Consider the following 15,770-nt stretch of genomic DNA (forward strand, 5'->3'; position numbering starts at 1 on the left):
AAATATAATATTAGCAGTCACTGGAATGAGGTTCCCTATTTTTACAGTCTACGGTGCAGTTGTATTAGCGCCCTAATTTAGATAGGTTATTCGAAATAAACAGGCGAGAATCACCTCATGGCGACCTTGCTTGCTTAAGCACCCCGGTATCTTTGTACACATTTTGTTATTAATTTTCCAATTTAAATCCAAATCTCGTATAGTTAACGGGTCTGTCTCTTTTATCAGGCACTATTATGTTGTTTTAATATCTCGTTTTTTTTTGTTCTGCAGCGAACGTCGTTTCACCAACTCGTCGATCAACAGCGAGAGGCGCCGGTACTGGGGCGGATCTGAGCCACGTTCGTCTGTCACTTCACAGGTGTCTCAAGTGCAGGTAACTACTTAGTTACAGGATGTTGATTACTTAATCAACATATTTTTTTTCCGTAATTTCAAAGATTTTTGAACATCGTGTTCTGTATTCTTCCTGTTTTACTTTATTGTATTTCATGCCTTTCCAGAATTATCGGCGAGAAACGAGCCAGTCCAAAGCAGGAGTGGTCATCACCTCGTTCCGTCAGTCTCACAGGAGGTACGACTAATTTACAATCGCTTCTACCATAGCCATCATCTCTCTTATTCATAACTTTATCGATTTACTAATTATTGTTCAGCACAAATTGAGAGCTTATTCAAATCTCAATGTTGTGGCATGTAACTTTTCTAAAATTGTATAAATCACAAATTTTAAATAACTTGCACACAATTACGGGTCGGATTGTGACATCCGTCGCACAGCAAAATTGTTTAGAAATAAAAAAAACCTGAATAATTCAATTGGTATTCGTTTAACAGCTTTGGAAAAGACCCGTTGTGGTGAGTGGTTGAGAGGTAACTCGTAGACTGCAGGCTTTTAGAGCGGCCGTAGAGGACGACTTTGAGATTACGCTTCTTTAGACTTTTTTAGAATTTTGCCCTTTTTAAGATTTTTATGTATGGTCCTCGATTGATGTAGTACACAGGGCACACCGAAGTACACTGCGAACAGAACTCACCACACGTTTTACTATCAACCTTGAATCTGCTTATATTCAGCCACTATCACCTCGACAGCAATTCAGTCTACATTATCCTCCATCTTCATATCTCTTTATCAACTGTGTTAACTTTTCTACATGGTCTTCAGTCACAACTGTCACAAGCCTCACGCCATCAAAATCAGAAAACAGGAACTAACACAATTCGGACATTTGTATGTAAAAAGTATTTTTTAAATTCGTAGAAAATTGGCACGATTTCTCTTACCTATCCTTTTATTGATGTAAACGCCTGAACGATTGGTATCTTTGAGGTTTTTGCATCATGATTGGTTCAAAATTATCTACTGAAACTGTCCATGTATTGTGATTCATTATTTCTCCTTTAAATAAATCCTTGACTAAATCAATAGTATATGCATGAACTTAAATCGGTTTTAATTTTACATTTTCTATCTATTTGTCTTTTCTCTATGCATGTAGTAGTTAGTTACTATGTGACGTTACGTATTTTACTCTAATCTTTATTTTGCTTTCTCTCTTTTCTCTTTCTAACAATGTCCGTCCAGTTTCAATCTTGAAAATCTTATCTTTACTTTTAAACATTCTAGTATTTTCTGTGTCCTTATCATCACCAAATAAATCCTACGTCAGGCTTTGACAAACTTTATGGTTGTTTAGGAAAGTGTGCACAAATATAATAATAATAAATATTAGACGTCATAGGTAATATATATAATTTAATTAATTAATCCTTAGTAATTTAATATTCTCAAGATGTGGCTTTGAGTTTTACTGCCAAAAATCTCATTTAAACCATGTTAAGTAGATAAAGATTACATGTACTTAATCATGTTAACAAATTGAATATAATTTAAATAGGTAATTTTTAACAATATGAAATTATACATCTTAACTTCATAAAAACCTTGTTATCATTAACAAGCTAAGTACAGTACCTACCTAGTACCTACTAAGTATGAGTATAAGTATCATATCCTGATATTCTCGAAATAATGCTCAGGTAAGTTTAGCCACTTCAGAAAGATGAAATCTTGTACGTAGAAAACCATAAACACAGTTTACCTTTATACCGGAATGTACCTAGAAAACCTGCAGCCCGCACTCTTCACCCGTTTCTTTTAAATGACCTAGCCAAGTCACAATCGTTTCTATAAAACGCCAAGCGAAACTTAAATTATGTATAGAAACGCACACAAAACTTTTTGCGTTTCTATACTTTTTACTTTTTGCTTGGCGTTTGTCAATAGAGTTAAACCGAAATAGGCTAACAACGATTTTGGCACCCTTGCCGTTGCAAATTTTTTTTAAACGTCGAACATCGATAAAATTCTGACGTCTACTCAACCCTTGCTTAAGATACTCGTGTCTCGTACCTACGAGTATACATATAAAAATACCGAACATTCTCCTCACATGTGAAAGTCAACACTTCGGTCAACACTGACATTGGCAAATTCACCCTGTGCAAATAGGCAGGGAGTAAAAGCCTCAGTAGAAAAAAAACTGCAGAAGTGCATCAAAGTCGTTGCTTCTTAGTTTAACTCTATACGATCTTGGCTAGTCTAAAATCCTGTATCTTTTCTTTGTCTTTACTGGATTTTTCACCATCTAGGAGCAGTACATCAACAGCGGCAGTGGCATTTGCTGTGGCCACATCAGCGTCGTCAAACCCTCGGTCACCACCGACCACGTCACCGCCGCAGACCAGACGGGACTCTGTTATATCTACTGCTGCTACTATGCGAGTTTTGAATGTGCTCAGGTTAGCAAATAATTGAGGTCAGGTTAAATTACTGTTGTTCTGAATGGAAAAAAAAATAGTTTGAGGCCCATTTGGACATTGAACAGCACAGTCAAAATTATTTGGACCCATGGTTAAAAGAGGACGTGAGAAGTTTTAGTATGCAAAATTAAAAACGCGGCGTTCATTAGGTTTGCGCAAATATTAATCGAATTTAATATCCAAAACATACAAACCATCAACCAAATCCACAGCGCAGGCTTCGTTAAACGCTTAGGTACAAAATAGCATCCGCAACAAACTTCGTCCAAACTACATCACTAATAATCCACCACATGCTTCGTCAAAAGTACATGTAATTTCATATTATGTTAATGAATAGAATCTAGAATCTACATAATTAAAATGGGGTCTTGGTGTAAACAGCAGTTTTTTCACAGAGGAATACGAAAACTCGAGTGATTTTTATACATGAGCACACTACTCGAGACTGTATATGTATAGTCTCGTGGGTATCCACGTGATGATAATTTTATGTTTCAATTTGAAAAAGAAGATGCGGTTTCTATTGAAATATTTATCTTCACTTATCATTACCAGGCACTGGATCTCCAAGCACTCCTCCGACTTCTGGTCCGACGAGCGTCTCCGAGGCCTCACCATGGACTTCCTGAAGGAGATAGAAGCTAGTCCAGGACTGTTACCAGCGGAACATAAGGCCGCTGCTCAGTTGCTGAGGCTGCTTGAACGGTCACCCGATAGGGCTGTGGATTTAAAAGCACTGTTTGCACCGCCTCCAGTAAGTCCCAATAGGTTACCTTGATTGTCTGAAACACTGTCATTATGATCCTTGTCGTAACCACAACCGTCATCGGTATGAGTGGCATCATCATTATTACTGCGACTATTATCAGCATTACATTTAACATCGACGTAACCGACAGTAAGGCCCTGAATTTGTTTGTATGTACTAAAAATATAACAAAATTGTCGCACCATATCTCATTTCTTTGGTTTTTGACAGGTACCAACCAAAGAAAGCGTGGAGACTCTGTCAGCGCTGGAAATAGCCGAGCAAATGACGTATTTGGATTATCAAATCTTCAGCTCCATTCACAGCGAGTAAGAATATTTAAAACATTTAACAAGTTATTTTGGAATATTTTTAATTGTGTAAGCACATTGCTTCTGAAGGGTGTTTAATGTCCACCACGACAACAATAATTCTGTGGTATTGAGTAGGTAGGTAATTCACTCGACACCTTTATTGAATGACGGGATGAATTTTTGCAATTTCGCAGAGAATTCCTGGGACAAGCGTGGACTAAGGCCGACAAGGCCGAACGAGCACCACACATTCTGCTGATGACGTCACACTTCAATCACATCTCCAACCTCGTCATCTCGGAAATCCTCAAGAAATATACCTTAGCAGGTTTGTATTCTCGAAGCAAAACCTAACCTAGTTACCTACTACTGGAACCACTTCGATTTTTATTGAAACTCATCGTATTAATCCACATCAAGTCCACATGATACTTGAGTGCACCTGTGAATTCCCATACCAGACTTTTACTCATCGCTAACTTTAGAAAGGTGTATTCTAAGAAATAAATGTCGATGTCGTGATCTCGACTATTGAATTATGAGAAGAGAATATTTGTAGAAGTTAAACTTTAGTGAGACATATTCAGATATTGAAAAACACGGTTTTTCTCATAGCAATTGCTATCGGTGACGTGTTACAAGACATATTGAGAATCTTCGTCAGGCATGATATGAGTGCTCGTGGGGGCAACACTCCGTGAGTTAATAATAAACGAGAGGTTTGGTTCAATTTCAAGAGAAGCTCGTTTAAAAAAAAATAACATCAATTTGTATTCTAATAGGTCTTCCTATTAGAATACAAATTGATGTTATTTTTTTTTAAACCTCATCAAAAGATTTGAAAGACCTGTTAGAACAAAATTAATCAAGTAATCTGTTTTTGTGCAGGACGCGTAGCCGCCATTGAGAAGTGGGCAGCAGTGGCCGACATAGCGCGCTGTCTGCACAACTTCAACGGCGTGCTGCAAGTGTGCGCTGCCCTGTCCAACACATCGGTGTATCGGCTCAAGAAGACTTGGGAGAAGGTGTCCAAAACTGTAAGTTATTGAAAAATTAAGAGTTTAGAATGATTCACGGTTATTTTCATTAGACTTACAGTTTCCTTTTCCGTGATCATGATGTGCAACTGCGTTGAAATATTGGGAACTCGACAAAAATCAAAAAGGTAATCACGGTCTATATCCCGGTTAATATAAGTCTAATAAAGAAAAATTTACTAGAAACTAAGACTAAGCAGGAAACATAGACAATTAGGCCCTTGAGGCACTGTACAAGGATGCTGGATACATTCTGTCTCAAAAAGACTTAGGAAGATCTTAAAAATAATTATTTTGCCTTTATTGGTAGTGGATTGGTTGTGAACAATGTAATGGATTTTATAGGTATAAATTCGAAATGATTTATTATTATTTATGTTTTTTATTATTGTTGATGAAATTAATATTTTTTTTTTGACAATGGATTTTTCCTATAAATATTCTAAGCATGTATTTTATATTTATATTTATTGTATATTCATTATTTTTATATGAAACTGTATATTATAGACTTAGAATAAATTTAAAAGTGGAAAATGTCTGCCCTGGGTGAGACTTGAACTCACGGCCTCTGGATCACGGTTGGAACTCACGGTTTCTGCTAATCAGAAGTTAAAAATTGTATATTATAGACTCAATATTGTTACACACAATAATTACAACAATAAATTGCTCTGATAATTAGGTTAGATTAAGATCATAATATATGTAATGAACTATTCATAAGAGCTTGTAATTAGGCCTACATGAATAAAGCTATTTTTGAGTTTAAACGCTATATGAATGAAACAGGATAAAATTCTGATGCGCTCGAGAAAGATTGATGATTAGAAGATTTTGGTGTTAATCTGTAGCCAGTTTTCTCTGGGACCAGGGGACATAGCAATCCTCGAAACGTCTTTCATTCATCGGCAGTGTTATTCAAATAAATATGCATTATTTTCAGAGCAAACAGACAATCGAAAAGATGCAGACGATCATATCGTCTGAATGTCGATTCCGAATCTTGAGGGATGCCCTTCACAGGTTAGTGGAATTTTTCCTTATTTTGGAGTTAATTTCTGTAACAATTTCAACAATTAATTAAGTATTGTTTTTGGGTTCATAAGGATCAGTCATATGCATGAGGATTTGACAAATATTGGTGATTAGCTATAATTGACATCAGACTTTAAGTTTGTCACGAATAAGTCATAAATTGATTTTTTTTTTGCAGATGCGATCCACCATGTATCCCATATCTGGGAATGTACCTGTCGGATCTCTCTTTCATTGACGAGGGCACATCGAACTATACTCCTGATGGCCTGCTCAACTTTTCCAAAATGCGTATGGTGAGTGCTTAATTTTTTATTGTTGTAGATTTAACTCAAATTCCCAGAGGCCTTTTGTCAAAACTAACGTTAATTTTGCAATGTTCTTGTCAGATTGCGCACGTCATTCGAGAAATAAGAAACTTCCAGCAAACTCCGTACAAGATCGACCACATTCCAAAAGTAAGTCGACCTTAGTGAATTTCTTAAATATTTTCTACTTTTATCAACAAGGTTAGCATAGTTTGCATCTCAATGCTGAGAATTGTGTCAAATCTTAATTATTTTGTCCTAAACAAGGGAAAAGGAAACCTTTTTAAGATAGGTTGAATTGTTTGCTGCTAGACGTGTGCGCCGCGCCGGCGCGCCGCCGCCGCCGGTAATTTTGGCCACGCCGCCGCCGCCGATTAATAATCGGCGTGAAATCGGCGTGACCTTGGTGGTTAATAAATTGCTCAAACTTAGTATTTGATTACATTTTTGGACTCTTTATGCAATTTCCAATACATATAATTTACTTTTTTTAAATATTCTGTATTAAGCACTAAGAAAGATGCGAAAAACCGGATACGGGGAAGATCTACAATATGATCGTGACGACTTTGATCTGGCATACTACTTGACACAATTGTTTACAGCACTACGAGAATACCACATCTGGAGGGCCAAGAACTTTCCTGTCTGATCTTCTGCTATCTTTTCATCTAGATCACCATGTAATCCATCAAGATTTCATGGCTCCTCGAAATATTGTCCCTTCCAAAATACCCACGTGCCCACCGCGTCGGCAAATTGTTTATAGCCGCTGTGTGTAAGACTAAATCAGCAGACTGAATAGGAGGCGATTGTTTTTTGCGCCTTACGCCCCCAGGTAACCCAGGTTTGCTTCAATTTGCATGATCCTAATTTCGTTGCTGATCTGGTTCTGCAGGAAATGAAGCTTTTCATTTCATTCTCTGTGGTTCCAATCACTGGCAAGTGTCAAACTTCATTTGATAGAACCGTGTTTTTTTAAGTAGCCTAATATGTGTCCCACTGCTGGGTAAATGCCTCCTCTTCCTTCGTCCACTCATCACGGTTTGATGCCTGCTCCCGCCGTCCGAGTGATATCTCTGTTTTTGGTCTGCCTTTGCCCCGGCGAAGCTGCGGTAACCATTCAGTTGCTACTTTAGCCCACCGATCAGGTGCAAACATGTCCTGCACGTATCGTATAGCACATGGAAAATTATTCAGTGGTTCCAAGACGCAAAAAACAGAACCGCAGTTTCTACTAAACTGTCTGCGTCCAACTTAAAATGCCGAGACCTATATACCGGACGTTCGTTTCCAGCATAGTTCAGCGTGTAAAGCTCTTTTTTTCCTCGACACAGATAACGACACGGTATCATTGAAATATTTGCTGAAGTTGTATGCTTTTGAGAGGTCACCGATGTAAATTCAGCTTTCTTACCCTTATGGCGTAGACCCAACCTCATAAAAATCAGCTTTGGCGTGACCCGATCTACAAACAAGTCCGTTATCATCATCATCATCATGTCAGCCTTTTTTCACCCACTGCTGAGCATAGGCCTCTCTTCTATTACGCTACTTCTCCCGATCCTGAGCTACTCTTATCCAGTTATGACCCGCAATTTTCCGGATGTCGTCCACCCAGCGAGCCAACGGATGTCAAGCGTTTCCTACATTTGTAAGCATGGGCCCTACTCTCAACTCCATTTTAGTTTGGTTTTATGACGAAACCCACGTCTTGCACCTTGGCCTGCTCGGAAGGTTGGCATTCATCAATTCAAGTCCGTTTTTAGTACTCCTTCTGTACTGTACCAAAAAGACTACGAATTGAAAATAAAGTAACCAACAATACGATTTCTAGTTTATTAGTTTACTTGGCACAACTTTGAACACCGGCGGGCAAGTCAAAGAATGGCCAAATAAGCAAAAGGCATGAATATTTCCAAATGAGTTTGATACAGCTATAGCCGACGATCGCGTTTGGCACAAAGTTCTTCTTTAATTTCATCACTAAGCTCATCATAAAGAAAGAGATGGTTGTAGATTCATGATCACTTAGAGAAGGCATCCTTTGATGGAAGCCAACATTGATCAAAAAAGGTATTGTGCCAGCAAAGGGTAACTATTTGGGTATACTCGAAAGTGTTTTTTCCTCTCCCGTGTTCACTTATATGTGTTATTTAACTCATATTTTATATAAAAGTATACGTAGTACAGCTGTATTGATCAAATTTTCAAGAATAAAAACAAATAAATTATTTTTATATAAGAAACATGAAATCAAGGTCACGCCGAATTCACGCCGAAAATACGCCGCCGCCGCCGATTTTTTGACAAACGCCGCCGCCGATCATTTTTTGATCGGCGCACACGTCTATTTGCTGCATATTGACTGGCCACTACCGCTGAAGCGCTCATTTGTGTTAATGCGATTCCTGTCCTCAAAACAGTACAATTTGTAAAACTTTACCTTAATCTCTTTCAGGTGTGCGACTTCCTACTCGACCGCAACCTAGTGATCCCCGAGGAGCGTCAGTACACGCTCTCGCTGGAGCTGGAGCCCCGCGTGGCGCGCGGCTCGGCGGCGGGGCTGCACTCGCACTCGGCGGCGCCCGCCTCGCCCGCCTCCTAGCGGCGGCGACGCGCGTCCTTGGCCGCGCTCGCGCCGCTCCGGCCCGAGCGCTAGGACGCGCGGCTAATGCTAACGAGACTAGAGACATTGTGCGTAACGCTGTCATTGCTGACAGTGTGTCGTACATAATGCATATTGTAGTCCGTTTATTTGGATATTTATAGTGTGGCATTACTCATTATGCATATAGTGCGCCATTATGTTTACAGTGCGTCATTATGCATATTGTGCATCGTTATGCATACAGTGTGCATACATAGCTAGCGTAGAAAAAACAATAATGACACTGGATGTGACATTTTAACACATAATAAATATATTCTATAGTAACTTAAAGGTACCACGGCTCAAATCCAACAATGGTTATAACAGCCTAGCGATGCGGTAGAATCGGTTCAGTGACAAAAGTAACGTTTTTCGTTAGAGAAATATCATTTTTGGCACTGTCAGACGGATTTTGTATGACTATGACATGTTACAAGCTCGCGTCCTAGCGCGCGCCACACGGTGAAGAATAGAGACATTGTGCGTAACTATTTTATTGCTGACAGTGTGCACACAGTGTACCTTTATGCATATGCATAGCATATATAGTCAATCAAACTGGTAGGTACGTAGTAATAAGATGTTTTTTCCCATAAAGCTTCTATTTGAAATCAGCCTTGTTAACAACTGAGACTGTGGCACCTTTTAGTTAAAAACTTAACATGTAGCATGTTATTATGCATAAATTGTGTAATTGTGTGTTATGATTGTGCGTACAGTGTGTCAATATGGATATGCATATAAATCGTCATTATGCATATAGTGTGCCATTGTGCGTACAGTTTGTCAACATGGATATGTATATAGAATATAATAGAATAGAATTTATTCGTGAGCACAGTCAGGAACTCAGGACTAATCACCCATAACAACATAAACAGAAAGGAATGAAGTGCCACGAAATGGCCTCATCTCAGCGTGTTGCTGGTAACTTCCAGCGCTGATCTTTCGATGAGACACTCAAGTGAGAATTGACATATAAATCGTCATCATGCATATTGTGAGCCATTATGCTTATAGAGTGTGAATTTCAATCAACAAGGAAATACTTACGCAATCTACGCTACCAACCCATAAATATGCTAAAAACAAATTATTTAAGTGTCAGTCCGATTTGTTTATTGTCAAGTCGATGTAACGGGCGCCTAGAGCTGCCTCAATTTTATGAAAAGATCGTGATAATTGTGACTCGTTGGGTGAACGACGTTCAGAAAACTGCGGGGCACCTCTGGGTGAGACTAGCCCAGGGGGGTTACCATGACGTGCTAAAGCCGTTCAGTTTAGGTTGAGAGAGAGGGACGGAGCTATGTAACTGCTATAGCTGTGTCCCTTTCTCTCAACCTAAACTGAACGTCTTTAGTACGTCATAGTAACCCCCCAGGACCGGGATAAGTGGCGTACACGGAGGGAGACCTTTGCTCAGCAGTGGGCGATTAACGGCTGAAATTTATGATGATAAATTATGACTCATAGGAATTATTAATTAGTTACTAGGGACTCGTTCTGTCTTCGCATGAGTATCTAGAATCATCTATTAAAAAAAAAATCAAAATCCGTGCATATAGGGACAGGCCGACGACGACCGGAGGCGACTTTGTTTTATAGTATGTAATGATGTTTTTGATGCAGTTCGGTACCCGAATTTATCAAACTATTGTCCCGGAGCTGTAAGTTCCTCTTTTTGACACATAACAGCGTCCACGAAACGTAAACTCACGCGACCTAATGAAATGTTAAATAAAATCCTGTTATAATATTTAAAAAAATTAAGTAGGTACTTAATCAATATTTCGCTTACTTTAAACATAATAGACACATGTTATATTTTTGCGGATCTTCGTTACTGAGTATTTTACGATATTAATTTATCAAGCAGTATTAACTTATTATGTCATTTATTATTCATGTTTATTTGGAAACTCGTGCTGTAGCAGTCTGTCATTTCGATTCAAATGACATTTCAGTAAGTTGATAGAAATTTTATATTTTATAATAAACTATACTTTTAAAACCAAGTAAAAATTACAATAAACTCAAATAAGATGAAGAACAGTTGTTTATTAATAACACTAATGAACAAACCATGAACGTACAATGACCATTTTGTTTAAGCGCCCCCTTGTACATAGGGCCTAATGCATTCAACTATTATTCGTAAATAATCGTTGGATTTGGCAAACGATACGGCTTAGCCACATCGCAACATACTTCAAAACAAATGTGTCAAAAAGATGAACTTACAGCTCCGGGATAATATCTTGTCAGTATTGTATATTATGAAGGGTACCAAAACCAAACTGCAAAAAAAAAACAATATCTAGTATTATACATAAATGAAAGCAAGATTCTTAAACTTATGATTAAAATTCTAAGATGTGCACTCTTATAGTATAATTAAAATAAGTAGTAGGTAATAGTTATTCATTGTAATGGATTAAGTGAGAAATGTGAACTAGAAGGAAGTGTATAAAATTAGGACAATACCTCTCTAAAACGATGATGAATATCGTCACATAGAACCTACATAATATAAAAATGTGTTAGAAATGTTAGAATATTTCGTAAATGTAACTGCATATGCCTATTCATAAATTTATGAGATTACTTTTGAATTTGGAATATTTAAAAACTCAATATATATTTATGAAAGAAAATCCTTTACTACTTCGATAAATGAGCAGTTATCAAAATTTAGTTCAAAATAAATTTTATAAAGATATCTGTTAATTCATTAATAATCGATGGAATTTCGCATAAAAGTAAGTTATTTAAATAATAATTTAAAAAAAAATTATAACAGCACATCGTCACTACTTTGAAACAATCTCCTATTTCACGCTGCTTCTCAAAGTTAAAACGCAGTAAGTCTATAAGCATTCCATACATACTTACTACAATTTTCTTTTCATTGATAGACGAAGATATAAGTTTTTTAAAAGTAGTGACGACATGTCATTCATCATTTGATATATTTTTGTAAAATACTGTTATAGTCAATTAGTTGAACTACCTGTAAAATAAAACATATCACAATAATAAAGTGGACAAATTATATTTCCAAATTGTTATAATCGATTAGTGTCATAATAAATTTATAATATTATTATATCAAACACACAGTCTGAATATAGCAAGAACTCATGAATTATATGGAAGTAAAGTTTTATGATTAAAATAGTAACGATATTCTAAAACTCAGCAAAAATTAAAACGTTCAGATTTCATAATATACGTACGTAATTATACCTAGTTAAACATAAGTATATGATAAGTACAATTAGAACACAGAATTATTCTACTACTTAATACTGCATTTGAAAATGTGTAATGTCCGATCGCTATGGATGAAGCCGATTCTTATTCGATCCGATTTTTATTAACTTTTCTTTATATTATATTCTGTGATTTTTGTATGATACGACCTTTGGCCTATTTCACTAGCGTGACAACTGTCGCCTGACAGTGACACTCCTTCGTTCATGCCTGTTCAACAAGGATTCTAGACGCTGGATAATGATGTTACTTATCAACCGAGAAATAAGCGCAGGGGATCGATTTTTGAATTTCAAACGCATGAATTCGTCGTTCGAAAGTCTATGGAAAGCGGAGGACGGCTAATAATTTTAGAACTAGTGGTAATGACCACTCGTTTTCGATTCTGTTAGTATAATTTAAATTGCTGGTAGTGGAGATATTATTGAACGAATTTCACGAAATCGAATGGCCGAGACTCAAAAATCGGCCCCCAAAATTGTCAGTGTAAATGTCACTGTGGTAAAATAGTCCACTTGTGTCGCTTAACTTCAAACCAGGGTAAATCCTTGTTCTGTTTCAAGGTTGAATATATAAAAAATATAATAATTATGATCTGAAAGAATCAACCTTATAGCAGAATGGATTTACACTTGAAGATCACTAAAGTTGATTGGTGATAGTATAATAAATAAATTATTTAAATTTTATTAATGCTTATTTTCATGTTATTGATTGATAGAGAAATTATTACACTGATCGGTCAAATTACATTTCATTGGCTAAAATCATGTTTGTGATTGTGGTTGTCTGTTACTCGTTAACATGGTTGTTATTGTAAATACTAGTCTTCTATTCGACTGCTTATATATTTATACACTTGTCATGTTCCCATTGTTTTGAAATTTTATCAATTTATCGTGCTTGTTGATCAAATTGAATTTCTACTCCACGTTTATATTTATTAATTATTTATAACTAACAATTGTCTCTTGACAATTCAGTGCCACGTCTTGTGAACGGAAAAATAATGACAATTAATTTATTGTCATTTTTGCAAACAATTGTCAACTTTGTGAAATATGAGTGACTCACTTAAAATGTTTATTGTTTTTAAAATCTACTAAACGGCGGCAGAATATAGAAAACAAACTAAATATATTACATAATTAGTATTACTTGTTGTAGAAAAACCGTTAAAACTCGATTATTATCACAATTTTGGGATAAACCCAAATTTATGATCTTCTTAACGTTATCTGAACTTTATACCTATACACATAGATATTTTAAATCCAATCTAATAATATAAGTGAGTATTACACTACGTTTTACACTACTAATAAATACGCCAAAGCTAATATTTTTATCTTTTAAAATTAAACCACTAAAAAGGGTCACTAGTGGATGAAAATTGTATGATGTAACCTAACGTGATTTCAAGTGAGAATAGATATGTCTTTAAGTCTTTTTCTACGACCTTTTCTATGTCATTTAATGTTAGTGTTATATTAAATTGTAAGTTTCCCATGCATTGTCGTTGTTTGTTCCAAGGTAGGGTGTACCTAATACCAACCTACGGCTTTCGAAGTTTGCTTATAAATATGAACGTTGTTCGGCCTATTTTAACGACAAAATAAGTTATTTCTATCTCTTTGAGTGTCTATCAATATTTTTTTAATGACTAAGACGATATTTACTGTAAAATTAACTTGCTAACATTCTTATTAGTAAAAGGTACCTACACCTAATTTTGAACACAACTTTTCCCATTTGTTCCTCTTGTTTCTAACATGAACTAAAAACAGAGAGGTTAAGGGTTTTTGTCTTAGGCTAATGAATCGTTGTAATTGTAGATAAAACTGGCTGTTTATAGAATATTGTGGTTGATTTCACTCTTAAGCACAATTTGAAGTATTATCACGTATCAAAAGCATATCTTCTCTCTTATTAAGTTTTAAACTTAATGGTTAATGTTAAAGTAGGTAAGATTTCTGCAAATATTTGTATTTCTTTATGACAACGTCTTCCCTTGTAATTTAAAACCACTTTTGTCTTTTGAGTAGTTATAAGTATTATAAATAAAATATAATGAAGTAGTTACTATCTGAAGAGTATTTTTCGTTGTTTAATAACAGAATATTTAATGTTTATTATATCAGCTAGAGAAAAACTTATGAATAAAATTAAAAAATAAATTACTGTACGCTTCGATTTTAAAATCTCTTATGAATATCCAGTAAGGAATTTTGATAGTAATTTTGAATGTTTAAGCAACTCTTGATCTACCTCTTCACCTACCTATATTCTAAATATATTGAATATAATTATTCTTTGAAATGTTATTTATAACAGCTCAACCTTCGATTGTTAAAGCAAAAGTAAGTAAAAAGTATTTAATTATATAATCACAGCCTGTGTGCAGGTTACATTAAAAATATTAACCCGAAAAATGCAATTTTTTCATGATGCTTTTAGGCGTATCGTTGTCGGAATGTTACAAATCTAACATTACGTGTACGTGTAGCAATAAAAAATAATATGTGTACTTATTTATGTTATAAATATTATAATTTAGCTGAATTTCTTATTAGGAAAATGTGACTACATTAGTTAAATTATATTTTATATACGATCAGAAAGTGACAAAAGGATGTAGGTGCTTGCAGAATTATATTGGAAAGAGTATTTTTTGTAAGTAATGATAAGAAATTCCTTTGGTGTATAGTTTCTGTAGAATTTGTATGTATGTTTGTCAGAAATATATTACTTATATGGTACAGAAATGAAGTAAACTTAAAAATTGATCAAAGTGTATGACGCAAAAATCTATTTAATCTCACATGAACGGAACTAGACAACATTTTTAAGTAGTAAGTGCTTCACTTACTAAGAATTGAAAAATCAGGATTTTTCGACGTATATTTTCATGTTATACATTATGCGTGAATTCTTAAAACTTGATTTGTGAATAAACTTATTATAGGGAATACTTATATGTTTATTCTTAAGCAGGTAATAAGACTTTTATTTAGAACTTCAGTTAGAGCACTGTAGGTGCAACCTGTTATTCATTAGAAAAATGTGTCATTCTAGAATTTTGTTTGCAATAAAAATAAATTCGAGTGTCTTTATTTAGTAAATAGGTAAATACAAAAGCACAACTGTAAACAATTGATGTTAGACTTTTTGTTTTTATGTACATATATTTTAACTGGGGAAACACATTTTCCAATAGTTCAGGGTACCGGCAGGAGACTTGAGGTGTCAATGACAAATACGTCACATACAGTTTCAATTTTCATAGACAGCCAATTGCAAAATATTGTCAATTTGCGAATGAAAAATTTAAGTCAATGAGGTCTTCTAGCTGGATAGAAGTTAAAGACTATGGGCTAAATTTTCAAAACTGAAGTTCAAAAGTTTTTAACTTGGCGTGAGATGCCAGTCTATGCACTGTGATTACACATTTTACTTTGACAGTAATTATCGTGACCTCAACTCTATTGCCGATATATACGTGAATTCAAAAATACATAACCTTGTTGTTTATCAAGTTAATTGTATTTAAAACACTTATGAACATTTCAC

The 15,770-nt window shown here is 35.5% G+C and overlaps 1 protein-coding gene across 1 annotated transcript in view; it reads left to right on the forward strand.

The window, feature by feature from the left end:
- Positions 1-8,882, forward strand: part of LOC125234160 (ras-specific guanine nucleotide-releasing factor 2-like) — a 109,602-nt gene extending 100,720 nt beyond the window's left edge. Inside the window, 12 exon segments of the mRNA XM_048140364.1 lie at positions 274-376; positions 504-574; positions 838-858; positions 2,656-2,805; positions 3,385-3,583; positions 3,809-3,906; positions 4,086-4,219; positions 4,780-4,928; positions 5,875-5,954; positions 6,145-6,262; positions 6,356-6,424; positions 8,736-8,882. Coding sequence (XP_047996321.1) covers positions 274-376; positions 504-574; positions 838-858; positions 2,656-2,805; positions 3,385-3,583; positions 3,809-3,906; positions 4,086-4,219; positions 4,780-4,928; positions 5,875-5,954; positions 6,145-6,262; positions 6,356-6,424; positions 8,736-8,882 — 1,339 coding nt within the window.
- Positions 8,883-15,770: the final 6,888 nt, after the last annotated feature.

This window comes from Leguminivora glycinivorella, chromosome 15 (genome assembly GCF_023078275.1).
Source record: "Leguminivora glycinivorella isolate SPB_JAAS2020 chromosome 15, LegGlyc_1.1, whole genome shotgun sequence".
Lineage (NCBI taxonomy): Eukaryota > Metazoa > Arthropoda > Insecta > Lepidoptera > Tortricidae > Leguminivora > Leguminivora glycinivorella.